General features: G+C 41.5%; 4 protein-coding genes and 1 long non-coding RNA gene across 11 annotated transcripts; 3 read left to right on the top strand and 2 right to left on the bottom strand.

Annotated features, from left to right (window-relative positions):
* Positions 1-25: 25 nt before the first annotated feature.
* On the top strand, positions 26-4,028 carry nif3l1 (NIF3 NGG1 interacting factor 3-like 1 (S. cerevisiae)). The gene is made up of 7 exons (XM_026314845.1): positions 26-129; positions 739-1,331; positions 1,451-1,607; positions 2,240-2,363; positions 2,496-2,634; positions 2,901-2,984; positions 3,080-4,028. Exons 1-7 carry the CDS (start codon positions 26-28, stop codon positions 3,262-3,264), a joined length of 1,386 nt encoding a protein of 461 aa, XP_026170630.1. The 3' UTR covers positions 3,265-4,028.
* LOC113135154 (uncharacterized) lies at positions 935-12,824 on the bottom strand. 2 transcript variants are annotated; one of them, XR_003296137.1, is made up of 5 exons: positions 12,685-12,824; positions 12,233-12,414; positions 2,438-2,612; positions 2,229-2,347; positions 935-1,057 (listed from the first exon to the last, which is right to left on the bottom strand). It is a non-coding gene; the product is annotated as an uncharacterized LOC113135154 (long non-coding RNA). The 2 variants fall into 2 exon arrangements; XR_003296136.1 differs by having other exon boundaries at positions 2,229-2,383; positions 2,471-2,612.
* On the top strand, positions 5,608-10,069 carry tbx6 (T-box transcription factor 6). The gene is made up of 8 exons (XM_026314844.1): positions 5,608-6,135; positions 6,598-6,811; positions 6,970-7,237; positions 7,333-7,476; positions 7,713-7,783; positions 7,885-7,943; positions 8,049-8,325; positions 8,424-10,069. Exons 1-8 carry the CDS (start codon positions 6,066-6,068, stop codon positions 9,643-9,645), a joined length of 2,325 nt encoding a protein of 774 aa, XP_026170629.1. The 5' UTR covers positions 5,608-6,065; the 3' UTR covers positions 9,646-10,069.
* On the top strand, positions 10,205-17,377 carry prodh2 (proline dehydrogenase 2). 5 transcript variants are annotated; one of them, XM_026314848.1, is made up of 11 exons: positions 10,205-10,317; positions 12,195-12,424; positions 12,756-12,946; positions 13,218-13,344; positions 13,846-13,917; positions 14,034-14,114; positions 14,299-14,442; positions 14,550-14,716; positions 14,962-15,072; positions 16,153-16,241; positions 16,795-17,377. In XM_026314848.1, the coding sequence occupies exons 2-11, from the start codon at positions 12,197-12,199 to the stop codon at positions 16,980-16,982; spliced, it is 1,398 nt and encodes a 465-aa protein (XP_026170633.1). In that variant the 5' UTR covers positions 10,205-10,317; positions 12,195-12,196; the 3' UTR covers positions 16,983-17,377. The 5 variants fall into 5 exon arrangements, with proteins under 5 accessions (XP_026170633.1, XP_026170631.1, XP_026170634.1 ...); XM_026314846.1 differs by having other exon boundaries at positions 12,005-12,424; XM_026314849.1 differs by having other exon boundaries at positions 10,210-10,317; positions 12,247-12,424.
* Positions 17,378-17,866: 489 nt separating this feature from the next.
* eif3c (eukaryotic translation initiation factor 3, subunit C) lies at positions 17,867-25,849 on the bottom strand. 2 transcript variants are annotated; one of them, XM_026314842.1, is made up of 23 exons: positions 25,712-25,849; positions 24,772-24,889; positions 24,618-24,683; positions 24,338-24,527; positions 24,050-24,175; positions 23,798-23,849; positions 23,578-23,702; positions 23,327-23,457; positions 22,968-23,121; positions 22,531-22,634; positions 22,248-22,389; positions 21,928-22,056; positions 21,545-21,638; positions 21,183-21,370; positions 20,725-20,949; positions 20,444-20,635; positions 19,864-20,035; positions 19,615-19,774; positions 19,314-19,379; positions 19,034-19,121; positions 18,732-18,897; positions 18,547-18,588; positions 17,867-18,311 (listed from the first exon to the last, which is right to left on the bottom strand). In XM_026314842.1, exons 2-23 carry the CDS (start codon positions 24,867-24,869, stop codon positions 18,232-18,234), a joined length of 2,790 nt encoding a protein of 929 aa, XP_026170627.1. In that variant the 5' UTR covers positions 24,870-24,889; positions 25,712-25,849; the 3' UTR covers positions 17,867-18,231. The 2 variants fall into 2 exon arrangements, with proteins under 2 accessions (XP_026170627.1, XP_026170628.1); XM_026314843.1 differs by having other exon boundaries at positions 25,716-25,847.
* Positions 25,850-25,985: the final 136 nt, after the last annotated feature.

Below are 25,985 nucleotides of genomic sequence, written 5' to 3'. Positions count from 1 at the left end.
ATTGACATTTCAAGCCACCAATCAAATGCGCTGGGAAACGGAAGCCGGAAGAGGACATCCGTGTAGTCGTCACGTCCTCAGTTACTCGTGGAGAAATGTGTTCAGCTGTTTAGTGCAAGGCAAGCGAAAGTAAGATAAGAGACGTTTAATAATGTTTATCGCAGGTAGCCTGGTGTGCGCTTTAGCTAACTAGCTCTGCTGTTTCCCGCAGGGGTCAGCGCTAATCCTGCAGCGTTTCATTTAATACAAAAGCGAACTAATCTTTAAAAATAGAAGCTGTTTTCTACATATACATCAAATGAATCATTAGTTAACTAAAATCCTCAGATTAATTGATAAACGTTTTATTCAATTAATTATCAGAATTGTGAGCAATAAATGTGTGGACTAGTTGATTGATCTGCAAAATATTTCATTGTGAACAGTGAACCAGTGATTAATGTTTAGTCAGTGGCCTTTTAATGTTGAATTATACAGTATATCAGGGGTAACCAACCCCGGTCCTGGAGGGCACCTGTCCTGCTGGTTCAGACTTTTTATAGTATCCCTGTCCTTCCAGTTTCTGATTGGCTGAACATACCTGATCCAGGTAAGCAATAGTGTGCAGGGCAGGGTTAGTTGGAAAATAAGCAGGACAGGTGCCCTCGAGGACCGGGGGGGGGGGGGGGGGGGGGGGGGTTGGAGACCCCTGCAGTACATAATGCTCTGGTTTGTATTCTTTTCCTTTGGCCTACACAGGTCTCCACTGATGCTGACTGGATGTAGAAATCTCTCTTGGACATTTTTCTCACTCACATATCGAAGGCCGTGTGCCAGGAGGAGCTTCATCTCACCCACTGTTCTCTGCTCTTCGAACACCCCTCCATCTCTACCTTCACCTACTTACAGTCACAGCTTCCTGACGAGCCGAGAAAACCCGTCACACTCATCTGTTTTCACCCGCTCCCTCTCCCGTTCTGCTCACACTTCAGGCCTCATGGAGCTGAAGGAGGTTCTGCAGGTGCTGGAGCAGCTTGCTCCTCTGTCTCTGGCTGAGTCGTGGGACAACGTTGGGCTGCTGGTTGAACCAAGCAAATCTCGTCCTATTAAAACCATCCTGCTAACCAACGACCTTACAGATGCTGTCATGGAGGAAGCAGAGACAATGGACTGCGACCTCATTATCTCATATCACCCGCCATTGTTTCGGCCAATCAAACGCCTGGTTCAGAAAGACTGGAAGCAGCGATTGGCTATTCGGGCTGTAGAGGCTGGGATAGCGTTATTCTCCCCTCACACTTCATGGGACAGTGTTAAAGGAGGAGTAAATGACTGGCTGATTGGGGGACTTGGTAAGAGGTTGCTTTGACTGATTGGAAACTTGACTATTTAACAAGACATCACTCAGAACAACTGGCCACCATCCTGTCCCCATGTTGTGTTTTTATTACTACCTGTCTTTGCCTCTCAGGTCGTGGCCAGGTGTCGATACTGAGTCAGGCCCTTGGTGCTGCCTTTCACAGTCACAAACTGGAATTCATGGTCGGGAGCACGGAGGAACTAAATGCTGTTATGGAAGAGCTGAAGGCTTGTGATAGTGGAACAACACTACAGTATTCAGCCAGCAGGTTGTGTACACGTTTAAACACGCTGATATGTGTATTCCAAACTATTTCCTTTAATTTGATATCATTTTATCTACATGTTTAATATACTTTACATTACTGTAGACAATTTCCAAAACATACAGTAAGTTTTTCATTCAAACACCCTTAACTGTAATTTCCTCCAATCCAGTATGACATGGACAGTAAGCTGAAGCTTCCAATGAGTCCAACACAGTTTTCTTTTAGTTTGCTTTTATTCTGAAATTTGCCAAAAACAGCTGATCCTACTGTATTTGTAACATACAGTATTTATGGTTCTGGGTTTGATTTCTAAGCCTGTGAACACAGTACATTTTAGGAGTCAACAGCTTCCAGCATCTTCATTACTACAAGTTTGTGAACTGACAACAAAGTAAATGCTAAAAAGCCTGCACTCTACCTGTTTTCACCAAGTCTCAAGTGTGATTGGTGATTTACTGCAAGATCCTAAAAGAACTGAAACTAACTTTTATGTTAATGACATGGTCATCTGAATTATACAAAATTATAAAGAATTTATTGGTAGTTTAAATCATGATCAGTTTAAACAAGCTAAAAACTCCCACAGTGATCCACTGCACTGGGGAGTAATAGCTGCTTTACCTTCCTAACAGACCAGGCAGCAGTGGCATCCATGCCAGGGTAATCTGTAGTGACTCAGCACTGACCCCCAGTGTCCAGACTCTGTTACGACGAACTGCTCCCAGCCAGTCCCTCAGCATCTTGAAGTTAGAGAAGGTACAGCAGAAACTAATCAACTGAAAAACAAGAAAATATTGGCATATGTAGTTTTCACATACAGTTTCACTCACTGAAAACCAATTGCTGTTTTTTTTAAAAGGAACCTGTTTCTCCTGTCACTCCCTGCAGCCCCCTCTGCCAGGCCACGGCCAAGGGAGACTCAGTGTCTTGGACCAGCGAGTAACTGTGGCAGAAGCTGTCCAGAAGATGAAAGTCCACTTGGGTTTGACTCACATTCGTTTGGCTCTAGGATCAGGACAAACTCTAGGTACTGGACTGTTATACAAACAACCAAATATTGGACATTAACACTTACTAATTATGCACGTGTTGGGTGCATCAAAATATCAGAAATATCAGCTGGTTTCACAAATGAGCAACAATTACATCACGGAGGAAATGATCAATTCTACTGTTGTAAGGTTTGGTTAGATTAAGAAACGCAAGATGATGCTTAAGGAACCAGAAATGACTGAATTATGCTGTATTTGTCATTAGTTTGTCATTAAGTCATTATATTCTGGTGTTTTTCAGAGTCATCTGTTTGTTCTGTGGCTGTGTGTGCTGGATCTGGGGCCTCGATACTAAATGGAGTCAAGGCAGACCTTTATGTCACAGGTAACTTTTAAGTGAAAATCTAGATTTTCTTTTGTGCTTGACATTGTTACTAATGTGGATGTAATACCAGATGTTACAGTATCTCCATTTTTCAGGTGAGATGTCCCACCATGAAGTTCTGGACGCTGTGGCGAAGGGAACCAATGTCATCCTCACTGATCATAGTAACAGTGAGCGCGGTTTTCTGTCTGTGTTCAGGGAGAGGCTGTCTGTGCGTCTTCCTGAAAGTGTCACCTTGGTGGTGTCAAAGGCTGACAGAGACCCTCTGGAGGTGGTCTGACCCCTTCCAGCTACAGTTGGACAAGAGATAGCTTAGACCTAAGTCTTTAACCCTTCTTGGCTAAATTAAAAATGTTCTGATTAGAGCAATTGTCTTTCTCCAAAAGCTTTTTGCAATAGAAAGACATGATGTGTGAAGTGATTGCGTTAAATTTCTCAGGCATGCTGTTTAGGTACAGCTATCTAAAATAGTGGCATGCTATTTCTGAAAACATCAAACTGTGCTTCATTTAAAAATGTAAAGTGCTTTCTTGGTACATGTTGTACGATTTATGTCCTTCTGCTATGGTCTTAATAAAAATGATTCTGGTTGATCAAAAAAAAAAAAAGGATTACAGAAATGTTGGATAAGACAAAATATCTGCCCACAGATGCACAGTGAGATCCAAAAATTATGCATATAATCTGTAATCTGAATGCATGTAGTTTCTGTACACGGTGGATTTATTTAAAGACAACCCATAGTAGGTTTTAATCCTGATAATCAGTGACATCGAGTGGACCATTGAGTGTTTCAGCAGCCACAAAATTTCCCTAAAAGGAAATTGTGCACAGGAACAAACAGTAATCCTCGTCGTATTAAAAGCCTTGTTCTATCAAAATCACGCCTGAGGAAACTGAACAACCTCCTGCTATGTTCTCATTTAAACATTTGCACCAATCAGAGCCTGTGATGAGAATTTATCTTTGATGAGAAATTAATTTACTCATCAAAGAATAAATTCATAACGTGACCTTTAGACCTCAGTGAGCAAACATAGGTGAACATCAAAACACTTAGCACATACATGTAAAAGTGCAGGGCCATGGTAATACGTAATGCACTGTAAACAGCACACACCACCTGCCCCCACTCCAGTAATGGTTAGAAAAACAAAACAAGTAACAATCCTCATCATTGGCCGTTACAAATTCTGGTGGTCACAGTGCTGGGGACACACCTGTCAGTTCGTAAAAACATTAAGAGATGTCACACACACTTCGTTGCCCCCATCAAGGTAATGACTTTACTCTCAGTGTGGTGTTCACACCTTCACTTCCCCTCGGTCCGCACTAGCTTTTATCTCTCCTCAGCACATACACTCGTACACAAATGGAGAAGCAAAACAACAACTAGAACAACATTTCCACTTCACACCTGCGAGCTGAATTCAGCTGTCACTTTATATTTGCAGGAATGTCTACGAGCAGGTAGATTTGGGGCCTGCCAGTTCTCTGTCAGTTTGAGTTTCGGTATTCCTCTTTTAAAAATTGGACCTCAGGCAGACTGTTTACAGGAAATCATCCAGATAACAGAGGGCAAGACCCCTCTGGTCTGTCGACAAAAAGCACTCTTAGATATTACACTGAAATACAATTTTAAGGTAACTTTATTCTTCTACTCATTTCATTTCAGAGTCTTTTACAGCTCTAGTTACTACATATTAGTCTAGGATTTTTACACTAACACATAAATGTTGGTTAAATGGTCAAAAATGTATATTGGTATATTGGTTAAATGGTCAATAATGTATCAAATCATTAGAATGCTTCTAAATGTTAATGCATCAATAATAATCACTAATTTAACTTTGCATATAAAACCTCTGCACTGTCTGCTTTTGAGGCTTTTACTCAGAAATTCCCTCAGGACACGTGTGACAAAAATACTCTGATTCGATCGGTATGTGTCTGACAAATAAGTTAAAAAATTCCTAAAAGGACAATCTACTCCTCTCTCATTGAAAACCCCAGAATCCCTGATTACTCATGTTTGGGTAGTGGCCAAATTGCAGCCACTGGCCAAACTGTCTTCCACCTTCATTCAAGGTCTGACTCCCTGCTGAGAACACCTAGAAGGCAGACTGCTGAGAGGAAGAAACATGTCATCGCGTCATCAAAACAGCCACAGGGGATCTGCCAGTAAACTACTAGATTTATATGTGCCAATAAGACAGTGTCTGTTGTTACTCAGAGATCTATGGTCAGGGGACATACTACTTAGACATTTGAGTAGTATGTACCAAAATTTAAGTAATGAATTGCAGAGAATCTAGAAATTTAGATGACAAATAGTAGTTGTCTCTTTTACTTCCTACACACACACACACACACAAAGACTGTACTGCTGACTTAGTACTGTACTAATGACTAAAATTGATTTTAGTTTTTAATTTCATTAGAACAATTGCGTAAAAGTATTCAGAGTTTTACTAAGTTAATGTAAAAATACTCTATTATAAATCACAATATAAGCAACATAGTGTACCAATTGCAGTATAGGTACAAAGTACTACCTGTATACAGTAGATTAATGTAGTTGGTGCATTCATTTGTAAGCAACATTTTAATTTTGGGGTCGAGCAAACTTTAACTACATTATGTGGTTTGGGCAGTTTAGCTTAGACCCAGTGAGCCCAGAATTTTCCAGTCACATCCCGACTAGGCCGGTGTTGTTTGTATCTGTTGAGCAGGGACATAAGGGAAGATGAGGGGACAGGGTGGAGCGACAGGGAGGCAAATGAATAGCTATGTGAAAATGGAGCCATTTGGCCGAACGTGTGAAGCCCCACACACCTATTTAACCGAGCAACTCTCTTCTGTGGGCATTTGTTGCGAATGCCAGCAGAGGAATAGGAACAGAAAAAGAGGCAAGACACAATCAACTGAATTCTTTTTGCATAGACGTCTCCAGTAAAGGAGAAGACATAATTAGCTACAGACGGATGAAGTAAATCTGTACAAGGAAGCAAAGAAAAAGTTTAAGAAAAGAAATGTACAGTAACTTCTTCAGCAGGTGAAGAGGACAAACAGTCAAGGACAATGTTGACCATGGAGATGTACCCCAGTTTGGCTCTGGGACCACAAAGGATCGGAGACTGCTTTTACAGAGGTAAGAGAGAATATGTCAGACGCAAGAAAGACAAATTATTGATATAGCTAAATCATTATTGCCCCTCAAACTCTCTCTACAACTGCATCTGTAATAGAAAGTGTAATAGTAACTGTTATTTAGCAAACTCAGGGGGTTGGTGGGTTGTGGCTGGGTGACTTTATACCTTAAAAATGTCAAATATTTCACTTTTACAATACAAGTGTTACATTAAGGAAATTAAAATTATGTTTTTAATCAGCTAATGAAAGTGAAGTCAGGTATACACTGATTTATTGTTAACTTAATTACAGGATTTCAGTCCTGTCTGATTTTGCAACACGTGGTTTAATACTACAGCAAACACACCGAATGACAAATAATACCAAACATACACAGCATGAACATTTCATAGATTCTAACTGTCTAATTTATAAGTGTTTTTATGTTGAGTTAAGTTTTTCTATTTCACTGTTTTCTCAGACCGGGAGCCTCCTGCCCACATGCCACTGTTTCCTCCTGCCTGTGACGTTGCGCCCACCGGCCTGCCCTCGAGGATGCTGGGCCCTCCCCCTGTCCCCAACAATCCGGCCAACAAAACCCAAAAAGATGAGGTCAACATGGAGCTGGAGAATGCATCTTTATGGAAACAGTTTAGCTCAGTGGGCACAGAGATGATTATCACAAAGAAGGGCAGGTGAGAGAAAACTACAATGTGTGACCTCTGACTCCCCACTGCTCCTGCAATTATCTACCTTTGTAAATATCTCTTTATCTTTAATTCACTAACAACACAGTAGACAAACAAGTGTGCTGAGTTATTTCTAACTTTCTCCACAATCCATACTTTCCTAGACGGATGTTTCCTGGCTTGAAGTTAAAGCTGTCAGGTTTGAATCCATCTCTCCGGTACATCCTCCTCCTGGATATCATCCCAGCAGACAACTCTCGCTATCGTTTCCAAGGTGGAAGCTGGCAGCCTGTTGGTAAGGCAGAGGCAAGACTACCAGACCGGGTTTTTATCCACCCAGACTCCCCCGCCACAGGTGCTCACTGGCAGAGCCGCACTATCTCTTTTCACTACGCCAAGCTCACCAACAACACACTGGACTCACAGGGACACGTGAGTACAGCAGAGTGACTGTCACAGCATAGATATGCTACATAACCATTACTGGTTTCATGGTGCAGTCTGACTGAAATCTTTTCCTTTTCTAGATCATCCTACACTCACTGCATCGCTACCAGCCCAGAGTTCATGTCATTGAAGCCAGAGACGTGCTGAGGTGGGGTGGTGGGCAACACTCCTTCGTTTTCCCTGAGACTCAGTTTATCACGGTCACTGCTTACCAGAACAACAAGGTACCATAATATCATTATAATATATTAAGAGGATGTTTACTGATGTTTTCAGGCAAAATAACTTGTATGGGAGTGCAGTTCAAGATTTTTATGCACCGGTGTCTTGAGAAGCACAGTTACAGTTCCCTGACCATAGATCTCTGAGTAACAACAGACAGTGTAATGTGGAAAAGTAAAACAATAAAAGCCAGGACCAGAAGAGAGAAAACTAACTGTAAAATGTTTTTTTTTCCCAGATCACTGAGCTGAAGATCAACTCCAACCCTTTTGCTAAAGGTTTCAGAGAGGACGGCATGAACAGCAAAAAGTAATCCACGACAAATCCCCACACAGAAACACAAAGATACATACATTTCGTATTTTTGCAGACATTTTGTGAATGAGCTAAACAAATTAACTTTCCTACAGACAAAGAGATGCAAGACAGAAGCGCAAAATGGATGTCTTGACAGAAACCTTAGATATTGGTAAGTGGCATAACCAGACTCAGGCCACTTCAAACAATTAATTTAAAAGTTATCATTGATATAACTGTTACTCTGATGCACCTTTAACTTCTCTGTCTCTACCAGTGAGCAGTGATCCATGTGACTCTACAGAGGTTCTACCGCAGCACACCACCAGCACAGACATGCAGGCCCTGGCTCTGGCCTCTCTGCCGCCACTGCCTGACCCTTCCTGTGAATTCAGACCAGAGGAGGCCTCATATCAGGAGACACTGGTTCCACAGCAGCCACTTGACCTCGGCCAGGGGTTCATGGCCTCCCAGATGTCTGATATCAGCATCTCTATGACCAACGTCATGCGAGACACTCCTGGAAGTGAAGGTGCAAATGGTATGATTGAAAGGTAGGTGTGCAGAAAGAAAGATGACTTTTTTTATTTTTATTAAAAATAATTAAATTAATCTTTCCAGTGCTAAATCAATCTGTTATTTTTCCCCACAGATCAGACAACATTGCTGAATCAGCTTACACCTCCACCTTCCCTACAGCTCAGGCCACCTCCACCTCTTTCCCCTCAGTTCCTCTTCCTCAGTCATCCTCCTCCTTCTCCTCCCTCCCTGTGCCAGACTCTTCAGATACATCTGATCCTCAGCCCTCCATCCCTCCTATCAACTATCCCTCCATTCTCACATCCTCCCCCACACTCTCCTCCTCTACCACTCCCTCTCTGCAGCAGACCTCCTTCACCTTCCCTACTCCACCTCCTTCTAACCCCTCGCCAGAGTTGCTTATGTCCTCCTGCTCCCCCACCACCAACACCTATCACACCATCCCAGAGACAATCAGCCCGCACACTCCAGGTGATGGCTCTTTTCCTGCTGCACCTTCCACATGTCAGTCAGGTCTGCAGGACCACATATCTGCTCATTCACTGCTCCCTCAACCTAACCAGTCACTGCAGGATGAACCTATTACCAACGAAAACAATTCACCCTGCGATCAGAGCTCAGCAGTCTTTATCTATCCAAACACCCTGCATACAAATCCAGATCCTGCTTCAGTTACTGCTCAGCCTCTCCCCAACCCAGCACCACCTCCCACTTTGCAATGCGGCCTTACTACTCAAGGTGCTTCCACATCTTTTGCCTTTCCCTCAATCCCCCCACACATGCAGAATCTTTCATTTGCAAATGTGTCTCCTGGCCCTGCCCACCCAGCCCTGCACCTCCCAAATCTGAGTCATCAAGCTCAAGCTCCCCCCCTTTCTGCTGCCTTCCCTTCCTCCTCCTTCACTCATCCATCATCCTCTCTCCCTCACCCTTCTTTCCAACCCTCTTCTTGCTTGGCTGTCTCCTCCACTCCATCGCTCCCACCAACAGCCCATCCTCAGAGTATTCCCAACCCCTCTACTTCTGCCCCCACCACCGCATACCCTCCTGTTGAAATAGGTGCCATTCCTCAGTTCAATCCTCCTGCCCCCTATCGCCCAGACATGGTACTGCACCACCCATCACTTCTCCCTCAACTGGACCCCTCCTGTCTTCCTTCCTCTACCCCTCCCACAGCCCTCTATCCTGCCTTTCCATCCTACCCTCTCCGGCTATGTCAGGACCCTCACCCATCCCTCTCCATCCCTTTCAGGCATCTGTACAGACAACACCAGCATGGCCATGCCCACCCCCAGGGGTCCTACCTGGATATGAGCTCAAGAGCTGTGTTTTAACATATAGCAATGTTTGTTTTAGGTCTATGTTTTAGGCTGATAGCGCTTCTAAGGGTTGTAGCAATGTGTAGCATTAGTGTGTGTGTTTATGATTCTTCTGAAGAATTCAGCTGATAGACTGATGATCCAAAGTTGTAAATAATTGTCAGAGATTTTCTTTTCAAATATCCATTCCAGTGTGAAAAATAAAGATGTGTCTCTTTCAGGCTGTCACATTCGATTCTTTTCAATCCAAACATTAAACCTGCAAAAATGTGTATATTAGACAAGAAACCGGGAATCTGATTTTACTAGCATGTCCTAAAGAATACTGACTACTTGAAAAATACATAAGCGTCAGCTAGATACTGACAAGTAAAATGTAGTGTAATTCAGTTGCCAGGACCAAAAAGACAGCAGAAAGAAAGCCATGTGTTGCACGTCGAACTCCTAGCACCAGTCTGAAACTGTAAAAGCATCTGACCATAACTTGGTGTTCAAGGTACTTATGGGCAAGAGATCCTCCCTCCACTAAGGTGAAAGGTCAGATGTTTTCCCATTTGCCAACTTGCTCAAACAAAAACCTGTGCGAGACTTCACTTTCTCCACTCCAGAGCCAAGCTCTCCAGCAGCACTGCAGATTGAATAAGCGCAGTACTTCCAACCAGGCTGTCGCACTCCACGGACATACAAGTAGGCTAAACCTTTCCTTCACTGCTGTTTGATCCTTTCATTTCTGCATGAACAGGGCTCCAGACTAACTTTCTGCATTGGTTGAACTGGTGTGCCTAACTTTTTTTATTTAGGTGCACCAACACAAAATTTATGTGCATCTAATTTTTTTTTCCAGCTTCACAATTTTACATTTAACGGTTTATTTGTTGTCATTTTCCACACTTATGCAAATCATTGTAAGCAGGAGTAAAGGTGTACATAAATGCTTGTCTTCATTTGAACAACAGCATTATAAACATGAAAATGAAAATCCTAAATTATTTTAAAACCTAACCAAAAATGTGCCAAGCTTAAGAAGTGCTTGACAAATAATAATATAAAAAAGGGGGCACCCTCCACTGTTTGTGTCCCTATCTATCATAAATGACGTTAAGAATTACTGGGATCTCCTTAGTGAGTCGGCACATCGACTTTCCGCTTCTTCCTGTACTAAGTTACCACTGTTTTTGATTCTGATGGTTTCGATTTCAAACTCACGCTGGTGTATTGGAACATTAACCTGACAAGTCACATGGTTTATTTATTTTTATTCAACTCACACATATCACGAAAATCCAGCCTCTGTGCAAGGTAATTGGAATGTGCCAACCAGAGCAAATCAGAGTCAAAGACCGTATTGAGCCCCTACTGACTTTTTCAATTAGTAATGTTACAGTCAGACACACAGACATGCAAAATGTTAGGCGTACCAGTGCAACCAGGAAAAAAATGTAGTGGAGCCCTGATGAATACTCAGATATCTACCCCAACCCTTTACTGGCTGAGAGTGACGGCATCAGTCATTTTGCAAACAACTATTATTACTTTCATGTCTGGGTTTATGTCAGCAGCCACTTCGAAAAAATTTGAGTGGCCTATGAGAGAAGTTAGGAATTTCAGTTTTTCAGGGATGGTGAAACACAGCAGTTAATCATTTCCGCCCCCTCTGCCCCCTTTATACGTACCCGCTCACCTGTTATATGTCCAGTTTTCTCTCAGGCCACAGGAGAATGTCATATGTACATTCACAAAAGCTAGTACAAAGACTGTAATATTCCCAAATGCAACATACCTAAAACAATTCAATCTTTAGCTCTGTTTTGCATTTATAAACGATAACTGTCAACTGTCATTAAATGCAATGATCATTTTATTTGACCAATTTTGATCAATCTATAACCTCAATATCTGGCCACAGGCTAAATATCCCAAATGATCCAACATGAGTTGTTAATGACCATTTGTTTGATGTCAAACTGAGACAACACTTGTGACTTGATGCTAAGGGTCATGTTTGTGTTTACTCAAATATCCAAGTTGTCAGTCATTAACCAGTGATCAAGTTAAAAGGTGAATAATTCTGTTGCTCTACCTGAAAAACCTCAAACTGCATCTGTTTTGGTCTGTTATCCTCAGAAAGAAGGAATACCAGGGGGTTTTTAATAACTTAATTGTTTTGCTGTTTTATTGTTAGTTTTGTACGTTTGTTAATTTTGGAATCATTTCAAAGGCGCCTGTCCTGTCCTGACATTCTCCTTAAAGCTGTTTTGCTTTTGAAGGGAAAAAGGGAAAATTCTTTTCTTTATATGATCTATCGATCTTTGTCTCTGTTCAAATTCAGTAAGGTTGGTAACTGCTTAAACTGCTGCTTTTCTTCTTCCAACAGGATCTGACTTAGGGGGGGTCACCTCATTTTCTGCACTGGTCACTCTAAAAATGTCTCTTTGACAGACTGGATTACTGTATTTCTATTTAACTCATGTCAGATAGAAGGGACACAAGCATTATACAAACACTTCAAATCATTAAAACCTGACACACAAGTTGAGTAAAAACCCACATACACACTTTTTCAGGCATGATGTACTTTCGCTTGCGTCCTAAACTCACTCACTTCTCGTTGCTGAGGATGCTGGGTACTGAGGCCCCCAAGATGGGGGCTGCCAGGCAGCCCAATCTTCTCTCAGCCACTCTGGCCTTTGAGGATCCCAGTGCCTTCAGGGTAAAGAGCTGGGGCGAGCTGCTTCGTGCTCTAGGCATCTTCCGCCTCTGTTCCATCCCTGTGCTGGTGAACCACTGTGGGAAGGTAAGACTTCAGGTTGTCACTCACAATTGTGATTTGGAGAAAAATGAGATAAATAAGAATGAAGTATGATTAATAAAGCATGAACATGGAGAGTTTATTCTTTTGTTGGTCAGTCTTTGACACTCCTTTAAGAGGATTGTTTTCAAGGCACTGACTGTGTTGCCTGTTATGGCTCATTCCTTCTTTTGATTGTTCACACTAGTGAATTATTAAACGCTGTGCATGTCTGTCTGAGTACATGACAAAATGTTGTGTCCCACCTCAAAAATCTCCCTACACCTTTCCATAACTCTTCTTCACCTCTTCTGTCTGCCTCAACTCCTTCCTTCAGCTGATGTCTGTAGCGCGTAAGCTCCTTGGTAGGAGGGTGTTTTCCTTGCTGCTGCGGCCGACTGTGTACGCTCAGTTTGTGGCTGGAGAGAATGACAGGGAGATCTCTCAGTCCATGGAGAAGATGAGCTTGCTGGGACTGAGGCCCATGCTTGCGGTACCTATTGAGGAGGATCTGGGAGAAAGCACTGGGTATTACTCATTCTTGTAACTCATGATTTGCCCAAACTTGGATGAAAAACTGATTAATTGACAGTAACTATCCATGAAACAAATCAAGATTTCAGAAATCTTGACATAAATAATAACCATATAAACCTGAACATTCAGGACCTAATAGACCTAATGCATGCTCACTCCCGTGTTACAATTTCATATCCACTGGAAAAACATCTTTATGTTTTAAAATAAGATACTTTGCAGAAATCTATTGCTATCTCCTGTTGCCATTTTTCAACTCCAGAGAAAAGAGGTATGATGACAACATGGAGGCCATGTTGGAGTGTGTGCGGATGTCCCACAGCAACGCCTGGAGCAAAGACCCAATGATGCAACTGAAGATCACGGCCCTCATCAGCCCAGAGCTATGTGTAAGGCAACACAAAGTCATTCAGGATCTCAGTCATTCATTGTTTTCCAGCCCACTTTCAATCGAACTATTACTGATATATGTAATGTCCATAACATTTCATTATGTAAAAATATGAAGATACACATTTCTATTAACGTTTCTTTTCATTTTTGATGGAGGGGGAATTTAACATTTACCAGGATATTTTGAGCACTTTAGTTATTAGGAAAAACAGCTGTCAAACCTCTAGGTTTTTGAGGCCATAGTTTTGGGCTTGTGAGAAGCCTGACACACTGTGCAGTGGATCTGAGCCAAACAGTAGCTGAAATGTAGTTCAAACACTTGGGAAAAGAAGATAAGAAAACAGAAGTTAGCATTTGATGTGTGTTGGTTTCAAGCATTACGCTCAAAAAACTGGACAGGCCGATTCATGTAAACTATTTCCACCATGGCTTTTATTGTTTTACTCTGTCTACACTTTATTTGTTCTCGTGAATGAATGTGTCTTGTCTGTATCAAGGTGAAACTCACAACTCTCATTGCACAACAACCACATGACCTCGATCTCCTAGTCAGAGCAATGGATGGAGAGGTATATCCACAAACCACCAAAACAACCCAGTTTATTAGATGTCTTCAGTCAATATTGATGATGGTGATGCCGATGTTAAATAACCTTTGACCTTTGCCTAAAACCACCTCTTTCAGCCAATAAGATTCCCTGATTTAGATGAAAATGAAGCTGCTCACTTCCTCTGTGGCCTGCAGAGACTCAACAAGATAGCAGAGGTAGCGATGTGGACAACTATGGCAGATTTATATTATTGCTATGATTTTGGATCTCTAAATTACTACTTTGCATCACTTCTATTGTAACTATTTATTTTTAAGCTCAAATAAGTGTGTTTAGCTTTAATGCACACATTTATTGCAGTTCAAAAAATATTATAGATATTGTGGGTTTTTTTTGTAGGCAAGTGTAAACAAAGTCCGAGTCCTAGTTGATGCAGAGTACACCTACATGAACCCTGCTCTCACGCTTGTCACCATGGCAATGATGAGGAAATTTAACAAAGATGGTGCCTGGATTTGGAACACATATCAATGTTACCTGAAGGCAAATATCTTTATCTGTGTTTTTATGTTACAAAAATCCAAACATTTCTTATAGGTGCACTGTATACCTTGAGATGACATACTCCCCTCTCCACCTGTGTCTTTCAGGAATCCAGGTCCCTCCTGTTAGAGGCTCTGCGTCTGTCCAAAAATGAGGGTTTTTGTCTTGGAGTCAAGCTGGTTCGAGGAGCCTATATGGACAAAGAGAGAAAGCTGGCGGAGAAGGAAGGTCGTCTGGATCCCATCCACCAGAGCTGGGAGGACACCAATGACAGGTGGGTAGGAGGCAGCGTCCATTAATCCTCACCAGGCAATTCTCTGCGAAAAGAGAACAAACTATGTAAAATTAGAAAAGCATGCGTCTAGATTAGGTTAGCTGTATCAATGACTCCAGGTAAAAACTTCTTATTTTGGTTATTATCATCTCAAATCCATTCATTTTGTGATACCATGAGAAATCATTTCTGACGTTGACCTTGACACTAGCACGTTTCATCTTTATCAATCTTCACTTGTGCAGTTATAACAGCTCACTGGATATGTTGCTGGAAGTCATATCCCAGAAACCTGAGCGCTACAGGATCATAGTCGCCACCCACAATGAGGAGTCAGTGAAACGAGCCTCCAAAAGGTCAGACCACATGAAGTGAATTTTCTAAGGAAACTGCTGTTTCCAACATTTCTGGCTTCTGTTCCCTTAAAACAAAGTGCTGTGCCTAAGAAAACAAATCAGTGTCCCCCTCTTGTCCCTCCTTTTACTCCTAAAGCCTAAAATTCAGATACCTGGTCACATGAATTTTAAACATCTATCCCATTTAAAGAGCCATCTTAAAAATCACGATTTAAATCATCATCACTTCATACATTTATGTGAACTGTAAACTGCATTACAACACAAGCGTGTGAACCAATACAATACACACAAATACAATTATTTTAGCCAGGTTTTTCAAAGGTTAAAAAAGACTGTGACTGATTTGTATGAAAGAGCCAAACTAGTTAAAATCCAGATGTACACGGACAATAAAGTTACACAGGCTAATAAAGGCTTTTATAAATATATATATGGATAATAAACAAACACTATTATTCGCCAAATGTCTTTTGGTTTGAGGAGCTTTCAGGAGAGTTTCGGTACAGAGACCGAGTGCTAACATTAGCCTGCTAGCTCTGCTAACGACACTTAGCTTTCCTTACCTTCATGAAAATGTGCCGTCCTAACGTTTTTCATATTTTACAGAAAAACGACCACGGAGTATTTGGGTTATATCTCTAACTAACGCTAATGTTATTGGGACTCACTAATAGTTAGTTATTGTTGACCTTTAGGGGGACAGAGAGCCAGAAGGTCCAAAATAGAGAAAATTGATTAAACTGTGTAGCTTTAGCATTTTTATTTAAAATCCTCTGTCCGATAAAAAATACACCTGTTTCTGTACAGACAGTTAGGAGTCAATGGTATAAATATGTGTTTTAAATAAACTGACCTTATTTTTTTCATGTTGCAATGTGGGTAATGTAGGCACCGGGCTTTGACAGAGCAGATAAATGCAGATTACAATATAGATGAATTAAATAATTAATTCTCATTCATTTATTATAGGAGCGCAGTGCTGTAGGCCTTTAATTGATCTTATGACCCACATTACTAAAACCCCAGGCTGGGTCTTTCTCCTGTAAATGATGTTGCTATTGTGTGAATCATTTTCAGGATGGAGGAGTTGGGGATAGACAGAAATGGAGGCTCGGTGTGCTTTGGCCAGCTGCTGGGCATGTGTGATCACGTCTCCCTCACACTGGGTGAGCTGTGGTAAAGGACGTGGGGATTGAACCTGCACAGCAGCTCTGACCACCTACCCCAGGGGTCTCCAACTCCAGTCCTCCAGGTCCACTGTCCTGCTTCTTTGTCAACTATCCCTGCCCTTGCAGTTTCTGATTGGCTGAACACGCCTGATCCAGGTAATCAGCAAAAGGTAGGGCAGGGATTGCTGGAAAACAAGTAGGACGCTGGAGGACTGGAGTTGGAGACCTCTGACCTACCTTCTCATTCTCTAAACTACCAAAGGCAGGGTTTTGTTAAAATACACCAAATGATAGAGAGGCACAGTGGGTAGTGACAATCAGACATTAAAATATATGCTTTTTCTTATTAAACAGTGGTGAGTATGCATTATGAACTTGGTGATTGGTAGTTCCTGCACTGACCCACTGTGATACACATAAAAGAAAAAGTGCATTAAATCCCAAATTTTAATCATCCATATTTGATGTTGACATGTACCTATCTTTTAACATTTTCTTTCATTAGGCCTAAAAATGTCTACTCTCCATGTCTTTCTCCTCTTCCCTCCAGCTAAGGAGGGTTATGCTGTATACAAATCAGTGCCATACGGGTCAGTGGAAGACACACTCCCCTACCTGGTGCGTCGGGCTCAGGAGAATCGCACCGTGTTGCAGGGAATCCGCAAAGAGAGGGACCTACTGAGGCAGGAGCTCCGCCGGAGACTCCGCCTGAGCCTGAGCCTGAGAGGAGGCAGCTAAGAGGAGATCAGCACAGATGGAAAACAGTGAAGAGGCACTGATGTGTGAAGATAAGCTGCTGAACCACTGAATACATTTCTCACTAAGGAAATGTATAGAATAAGGACGCCACATAAGAACACCGTTAGCTAGAAGTACCAAAGAAAAGGTCACATCCTTGTACACAGACATTTTTCTTGTGAAATAGTTTCCAACACATTTAAATTTATGGTTTTAGCTTTTCCTGAAAGTGTATAATTTATTTTACAAATAAAACAATTACTTGAAAGTTATTTTAATTTCTTTTGTAATTACTTCTCAGACCTACATGTCTGCAAATCAAGCTGCATGTACAAGGATCAGTTTCAAGGCACAGCTTCCAAATACTAATACATGAATAAATTGATCATGTACATTGAGAGAAGCCATTGTTCTTCACATTATCAACTGTCATAGGAAAGTGTGAATTTTTGTTTTAAAATTCTGAACATTTAGCTTTGACTTTATCAGTTTTCTGAATATCAGTATATACACCACTAAGTAAAAATCAATATAGTTTTTATTTTCACTAATGCTCAAGTGATCCAATACCATCCCCTACATGAAGAACTGTGATATGATCCCAGAAAAGTACCACCCAAGTTTGCTTAATTACAAAAGCAACAGCATTAATGTCATGAAAGACCAATTTTCAGGACATTTTTTCCCCCAACAATCGGATTTATCATAGGAACCTGTCTAATACTTGCATTAGTTATTTAATGCACAAACATTTAAAACCATCAGATCTGAGAATTAACGATTTTCCCTGACAGTCTCTGGTGTAGGAGGGGTGGTCTAAGTTATACATTTTGGTTTTGTTTCATTTATATGTAACTGCATAAAAAAATAAAACGGCCAAAATGTCAACTCAAAAAACATAGTTTTATTATTGTTTATAAATCAACCATACTTGACATCTGTTGCCTGACATTGTGACAAACCAGCAACACTGCAATGCCTTTACTATACAACTTCCCATTAATAATAATAATCCTGAAATGCACTTCATGTTTCTCCAAAAAAGCTAACAGTTTTGGAATTTCACACTATGCAGTTGCAGTGAAATGGGCTTGTGGTGCAATGACTTCCAGCTGTTTCAGGATCAGTTTTCAGTCAAATGTAAGAGAACATCACACAGCCATTAAATGCCAAGCACAGAAACCCAGGTTGTTGTTGTTATGGAATGAAGACTAATTGAGGTGGCAAGACTAAAATCTAAGTTCCAAGCTCAGTAGTTTCCTTGGTTTTGATTTCTGTAGCCGCCCCGCTGGTAGCCCCCTTGTTTCTGCTGGTAGACACCTTTCTGATCTGTCAGCATGGAAAGAGAACACAATTATCACAAACACAGGTTAATTATAAGGCAGCTTCAGCTAACACCATACTTCAGTTAGTTGCTCATTAAAAATGTAAAACTCAGCAACATCATTTAAATCAGCATTGAATAAAGATTAAACAGCCTCGGTAGAGGTCAGGGATATTGTCATGTAGTCAGTAATTTTGTTTTTTTCCGTGTGCAGTGCAACTGTAGTGTGGTTTAACATACCTCTCTGATAGGTCTGTTTCTGTTGGTAACCACCTTTCTGATCTGTAATGCAAAAAAAAAAAAAAAAGTTACTGCTTTCAACACAGTATGTAATAGCAAAGGCAGACTAAGAATTGCTATTATATTGTCATTTGCAGTATTGGGGAAACATTTTACAAATATATATTTTACATGTCCAAACTGACCTCTGTTGAAGTAGCCTCCATATACGCCCTGCTTAAGGTCAAAGACACGCTCATTATTCTCCACCAAGCTGCCCAGTTTCTCAGCCAGCTGCAGGGCCATGTTCTGCAGGGAGGTGGGCTCTGTGCGATGCATCACCACAGTCTGTGTGGGCTGGTCAAGTGATGCCTTTTAGGAAGAAAATAAAAACATTTGGAGTTCAAAATTTAAACATGGAAAAAAGATTCACCAGAACTCCCAAAAGGAAAATCATGTTACTGATTAAAAGCCTTTTCCTCCAGAACAGAGAAGCCATGACACTTACCATCAGCTCCTCGTTAATGATCATCTTACTGATGATGCTGTGAACTGTGGGTATCTCCAACTCGAACATCTCAGAGAGTGTTTCCATGCTATAGAACACACACATACACAATATGTAACTTAACTTTGGGGTTAAGCGTTGGTTATTTTTTGGGGGTTTGCATTAACACTAGTCGAGCAACAGTTTAGGTCCTGATGTAAATCGATATGACGTTAAACTAGAATTAAAAGCTCAAAAAGCCCAGTGCCAGCACCATTAAAATACTGTACGTGGTGCTTACCTGATGGAGTCGTACACACTGCTGTATGTAAACAGATAAGTCCTCAGTGACTCCTCTTGGATTTTCCTAAAAAAATAAATAAAATAAAATTTAAGTTAACAGTCCACAAGAAACGTATTTGTAACTAATCTATTAAATTTTAATTTCTTTGGTCGTTAAGACATAACTTGCAACATAATTTAGATCACCACTACCGGAAGTTACTGATTATCATACAAGACACAAGCATGCCACTTGATAAGAAGAAATGACAAACGCTTGAAAATAAATTAACTGTTGGATGACAAAGATGCATGCTAACCTGACGAGCATCTTGCGTACTCGTTGTGTCTCAGGAAACAGGTCCCAGACCTTACTGTTCATCTTCTCATTGATGATGAATGAGTGGCAGGTTCGCCAGTCTCCCATCTTCATGGCCTTGCTGGCAGCCACCACGTGCTCCCTCATGCTCTCTGGGGGTCCTGGAGGACAAACAGGGAGCTACAGTTATCCTCCCGGGTTTCTCTGTGCATTCAGCATCCTATTGAGTATTATATGGTATTTTGCATACCCAGCAGAGGCTGTCTCTCTCCCACCCTTAGCTGGTGATGGAACTGCTTGCTAATCATCCTGCGACGGGCATCGAACTCATGGGCGGCCATGTATGGGATTTCCAGCAGCATGGCTGAAACCAGGTACACACACTCCAGCAGCTCCAGGTTGATGTGCATGTGGAATGGCACCTGTGAGGGAGGTGAAAATGTACCTATCAAGGTATGTACAGTCAGTCTCACATCAGGCCTTTCCGTATTCGGGGAGACACTAGTTAGAAACACATTAGATCACTGCATGTTGTAGTTCTACTGAGCTGTCCATGGACACAGAATTCATATATCAGAGTTGATCTGTTCTACAGCTGTTTATGAATAGTTACATCACATACAATACTGAAAATTTCAGTAATTCTTCATAAAACTACTAAGTGGTTTTGAAAGTAACAGTTAGTGAAAATTCAGAGGTAGTAGTTTTAACAAAGGTACTCCAGAAGTTGTTAATTTACCTGGTAAGAGTACATGAAACTGAACTAGCTACTACAAAGGAAAACAAGCCTAACATGATCTAAGACAAGTTATTGCTTATGCAGAACATACTTGTCTCCTCTTTTCAATCTTCTCCTGCTCAGCGTTCCTCTCCTGCATGTTCCTCATGAGCAAACCCTGACCCAGGAGCTCCTTGGCACGGCCAGAGGACTGAATGTCCAGCAGGGCATTGTGGGCATCCTTTATCATGCCCTGTCTAAAAGCACAGATGCCCAGTTGGACCATGGTCCTGTTGTACAGGATCTAATTAAAAAAAAGCAGATAGTTAATATTCTCAGTTAGGGTTTCTTTTTGAAAAGTTCCATTGTGTAGCTTTGTGCATGTCTGCCTACCTGTACAGGTGGGTCAGCGTGCTGGATGTTGTCCTGCAGGTGGCTCATCAGCATCAGGTCGCGGGCCTGGTACCAGCGGGAATGCAGAGCGTGGTGATAGATGTGGCAGAGAATAGCGCAGGTACGGATACGGTCGGTGCGATCCTTGGCGTAGATGAACTTGCACAGACGGTCCATGATCACAGCGCTGTCCTCCCCCTCGCTCTCCTCCTGGTCTTGCTCGGACTAATCAAAAGACAGAGACACAACTCAGCTCCCTACAATCACTAATAAACTCAGAAACGACACTCAGCACCACAGGACACAAACACACAAATACACTTACACTATATATCCTAATCAGACTTTTCCTCATTTGAGTTTCCTTTTTATAAAGATTTTTGCCTTTGTGAAACTGAAGGTGTGCTGATGTCTGATAAAGTGTCTTCTCCCTCCACAGGCTGTAGCATTTTTCTCACCTTAGACTCTCCCTGAAGACCCAGGCTGCGGCGGTGGGCCTTGTAGTCAAACTTGTAGTAGGTGTGCATGATCCTGCGAAGGTAGATGCGACAAATCTCCTCTGTGCTGCCCTTGTTTTCCAAGTAGCCGAGCAGCCGGTCAACAAGGCCACAAACCCGTCCTTCATCTTTCAGATTGTCAACGTATTCTGTAGGAAGAGTGGCAAAGACAGCAATGAGCAAGTAGACAAAACAATCGGAAAAGCAAATATGAAGCAACCACACACCAACATTTTCCAATATTCAGTTATTCACTTTAACATCTAAATTATTTAAAACCAGTAAAAAAAGAATTCTTCAGTCCGTTTTCTAGTACAGTTCACCTTGTGAGTGGGGATCAGTGTTCTGCATGATCTTAGTGAACTCTTCATCCATCCTTTCCACCAACGTTAAGACGCATCCACGCACCCTGAATGGCTGAGACATAATGGAATAATTTTTTTGCAGCGTCATCCTATCTCAGCTTAAAACAGTCTCAAATGATGTCAGTGCAGAAAGTCAAACCATTTGCAAGTAAAGACATAAAAGGGATGATGCTTCCATAAATGTAAATAAATAAAAACCTTATAATATACAACACAAGTGACACACATGCAGAAACTGATACGGAAACAGGTACCCTGTTTTAGGCCTATCAACCAAGAAAAGGTGCCACCAAAAACATAAATAAATATAAAACAACCACAGAAAACAGAGGGTGGGGTACCTGGTCTGAGACGGCCAGGTTTTCACTGTCCTCTGCAATGTTCTCCCCGATAAAGATATTGTTGTTGTTATCGAAGAGAATGTCCAGCAGTTCATCTATACAGTCCAGGCACTTTTTCCACATGTCAGGCTAAAGTGAGACAAAGTCAATAATTCAATTAGGAACACGGGCATTAGAGTCCTGGCTTTTCAACCCAACATCTTTAACAGGCAGTTCTACATAGTTAATTGCGTCTCCACTACATCCGAATCTGATCATTTCTACCATCACAATATAATAAGGAATTCTAAATAAGAGTTTAGGAAAACTGTGGCTCCTACCTTCATGAATGCTGCCAAGTTGGGGTTGTAGTCATAGAGGGAGGCAATAATGTTGAACTTAATCTTGACCAGAATACCTTGGCCTAAGTTATTCTCAGCAGCAATGGCTGCCAGAGCATGGAGCAGTTCAATCTGGGCAGCTCTGTCAGAGAGAGAGAGACAAAGGGGGCATTAGATCAGGAAAACTGCCTTAAAACACAGTGACTGTATCTTTTAATACAATATACACAATAAGAACTACAATTTCACTGAAGTAGTTCTTTAGCTGGTGAAGCAGTGTTACCTGTCTGTGCCCTTTTTGCCTCTTGCTTGCAGGATCTCATTCAGTTTCTTCACTACCACTGCTGTGTTGATCTCTGTGCCTTTGGCAAACATCTTGGGCTTTTCCTGGTAGATTAAAAACATCATTTAGCATATGTATTTACCCATCTGCGGATTTGAGGGATGTTGTAGTTTCCTTTAAGCTGTTCAAATCTCATCTTTGATGGTTTGTCATATCGCTCTTTATGTTGTACATTATTACCCTGAATTGAACATCTCTGCCTTGAGATAAAACAAAAATAAATACAATTGTTTTGTGGCTTGTACTGATACTGTATTAAAATCCAACATGCGCCACTGTGACAAAAACAAATGTGCATCAGTGTAGTTCTTTTTTCAAACAACATAATTTTGAGAGCTGTTAATTCTAACAAGGCTTTATCGCCGCCACCTCTTTACCTTGACCAGAGGGACGCCTCCTTTCACCTTCTCCCATCCTCCCTCTATCTCCTCTCCTTTATCCTCCTCAGCCTCCTCTTCTAGCCGTTCGTTCTTCTTGAGTTTCTTCTTCTTCCCAATTTTCCTAATTGCGGTCTTGTCAGTCTCCTGGGTCCTGCGTACAGATGCATAGTAAAGTTTCATGATAATCTATGAGGGAAAACAGTTACTTGACTTCTCTGACAATCTAATTCTCATTAAATAAAGTTGTTGCCTATGTAAAATGGCAAAAAACACATGAAAAATGTAAAAAATATTGTCAAAAGTAATTATTTTTTTTCCCATGATTTAAAACCAACTAAAATGATATGGACACTCACTTCTTGAGGAAGACCACAGCCAAGGAGGCGCTTTTTCCCTCCCCTTCATCTGAGCTCTCACTGCCACTGTCCACGGTGTCGGAGCCCCAGTCTTCATCATCGTCATCTTCTTCACTAGAAGAGGACTCATCCTGTCAGAGAAACACAGAATATTAGTTTAGCACTCCCCAAACACAGCAATTCATTAGCACAAACATTAAGATCCTTGCTGTTCTTTCTGCACATTTCTGTATGGCATGACGGCATTTTACCCCAGATCCCTTGGCAGACTTGAGGAACTTGCTGGCCTCTGGGGCAGCCTCAGGCTTTTTCTTTAAGAAGGACTTTGCTGACACTCCTTCATCTCCTGCCTCTGCCTCGCTCTCAGAGGAGGAGCCTGGAGGAACACACATCAAGACGATGTATTTATTTTCTCATATCCTTTTAAAATGTTCTTGTGATTTAACATAGAACAATGTACAGCAGGTTTACCAGAATCCTCTGGCTCCTTCTCCTCCTCTTCATCCGCAGACTCCTGTGGGTTCTAACAAAGGCAGAGAAAACACGGGTCTTTTTAAACCATTGCTTGTGCTCTTTCAGAATTTCAAGGTTTACTTTCACATTTGCATACTGCATATAGAAGTTTAATTATCCAAAACAAATACAAATAATAAAATGCATTTCACGTCTCAACTATTAACCAGCAGAATTGTATATATTTCTATATGAAGTTTTCTGATCTACCTCTTTGTACGCAGCTATTTCTGCTTCAAAATCCCTGTTGTACTTGCGGATCTTCTGACGTAGCGTACTTAGGGCTTTGGCGTTGTTCTTGTTCATCTTCTTCTTGCCCTCTTTGTCCTCCCAAAGCTGGGAAGAAAATAATGTTAATGTTACTATACTGCAAAAGGGAGGACATGTCAGACTGTATTAACAAAGGTCAATATACTTCATTTTCTCCAAGCCAAGCAAAAAACATGTTAAATTACAAAGACGGTATTTACAGTTTTGATTTAACTCTAGTCTACTCACCTGGTTCAGATAGTCCTCCAGGTCGGCCAGAAGTCGGATATAAAAAGGAGGAACCCCCTCTTTGTCCACTATATTCTTGCTTTTCAGGAAGGCTCTACATAACTGCTCAAATTCCTCCAGACATTTGGCCATGTCACGGATCTTCATAGCATTGCGGATAGTCTTGATAAGGTTGGTCAACTCCTCAAATCTAAAATTTAGAAAGAATGTATTGAAAGCAAAAAGGGATAAGGCACCTTGTGCAGTGTAAGATATGCTGCTTAAAACACATCACACTAACCTTTTGTCTTTGGCACTGCGTACCACTCTCTTAGTGTCTTCCTCATCGTCACTGAGAAGCAACGACCTGTGAAAACAATAGTTGTGTGAGATAAAAACAAAAATAAAGTAGAATTTGAGTCCTGGTGATTTGATTTTTTGCAAACTGTACTGACTGCTTGAACGTTGTCCCGGATGCTTTGGGGGTGATCTCCTCGGTGGATGAGGACTCCTCTGACTCACTGTCAGATCCAGTGGCAAAGAAACGAGACATTGCTGAAGGAAGCTGTCACTCTGTGAAGACATGATGGTGTTAATGACAGTAGGTTTATCGACAAGGAGATATACAAACTTTAAACATATGATACTGTAGAAAAGAATTGTCTCCCAGCTTGTTATGTAACTCTATAAACTATGTTGGCAGAGATAAACATCAGTTTCTCTAATTACTCATTAGCCATCAGTGTTACAACAGGATTCTGTAAATACTGTTGGAATTGTGATTTTGTGTTTCAAACACTGACCAAAGCTAGGGCAGTTTGACAAGCTAGCCATTGTTTGACATCGACGTGTTATACAGGCAACCAGGTGTGTGCAGTATTTACACTAAGTGTCTATGGGCTAACTACCGTTAGTTTGCACTAACTTGCCCTTTAAAAGGTTTTTACAGCTCACATGGATGTTGGAAAAAGGTTAATTTAGTATAACGTTAGTTGCACACGCTTTGCATGAGTGATGATGCAGTTTTCCAGGCAAAAGTCTTCGAGGCTAACGTTTAGCTGCCTGCGTCTGTAACCGTCACCTGGCTGGTTTGGACATATGAATTACTAAATAACAGTCAAAACAAATACAAAGCTATAGCCGCAGCTACACGTCGTACACACTGTGTTCTATAAAATCCACATAATGTAAACACGCTGAAATGCTGATATCCGGTAATCTAACTCTTACACTAACGTGGCGCGGGGTTGCCGCTAAGCTAACGCTAGCACCGACAGATAAGCTAACGTAACGTACAGATCACCGGGCCTTCCCGCATGTGGAGCCGGTAAACGCACTTTCCCTCAAGCGATGAATAATCCCACACGGTTCAATTAACTATTAACACAGACTCACCTACGTCCTTGTGAAATGTATCCTGTGATGTGTTCGTTTAGTTTGAATAGTTAGAAAAGCCAGGTTTGCTGATCTCAGGCCACAAATGAAGGCGTGCGACAGCCTGGGTGAGCACTTCCGTCAAGAAAGGAAGTGAAGTGTAGATCGATAAATCATAGAGATGGTCTACAGCAGCTCTATACACTCAGCACAACCACAGGCCTCTGGACTATGTCGCCACCTAGCGCCTAAAAACGGCGCCTCAGCAGATAAAAAACCATCGTGTTATGGGACA

The sequence above is a fragment of the Mastacembelus armatus genome, chromosome 19, assembly GCF_900324485.2.
Source record: "Mastacembelus armatus chromosome 19, fMasArm1.2, whole genome shotgun sequence".
Lineage (NCBI taxonomy): Eukaryota > Metazoa > Chordata > Actinopteri > Synbranchiformes > Mastacembelidae > Mastacembelus > Mastacembelus armatus.
Note: the sequence above shows the minus strand (reverse complement) of the source record. Positions and strands in the feature narration are given on the sequence as shown.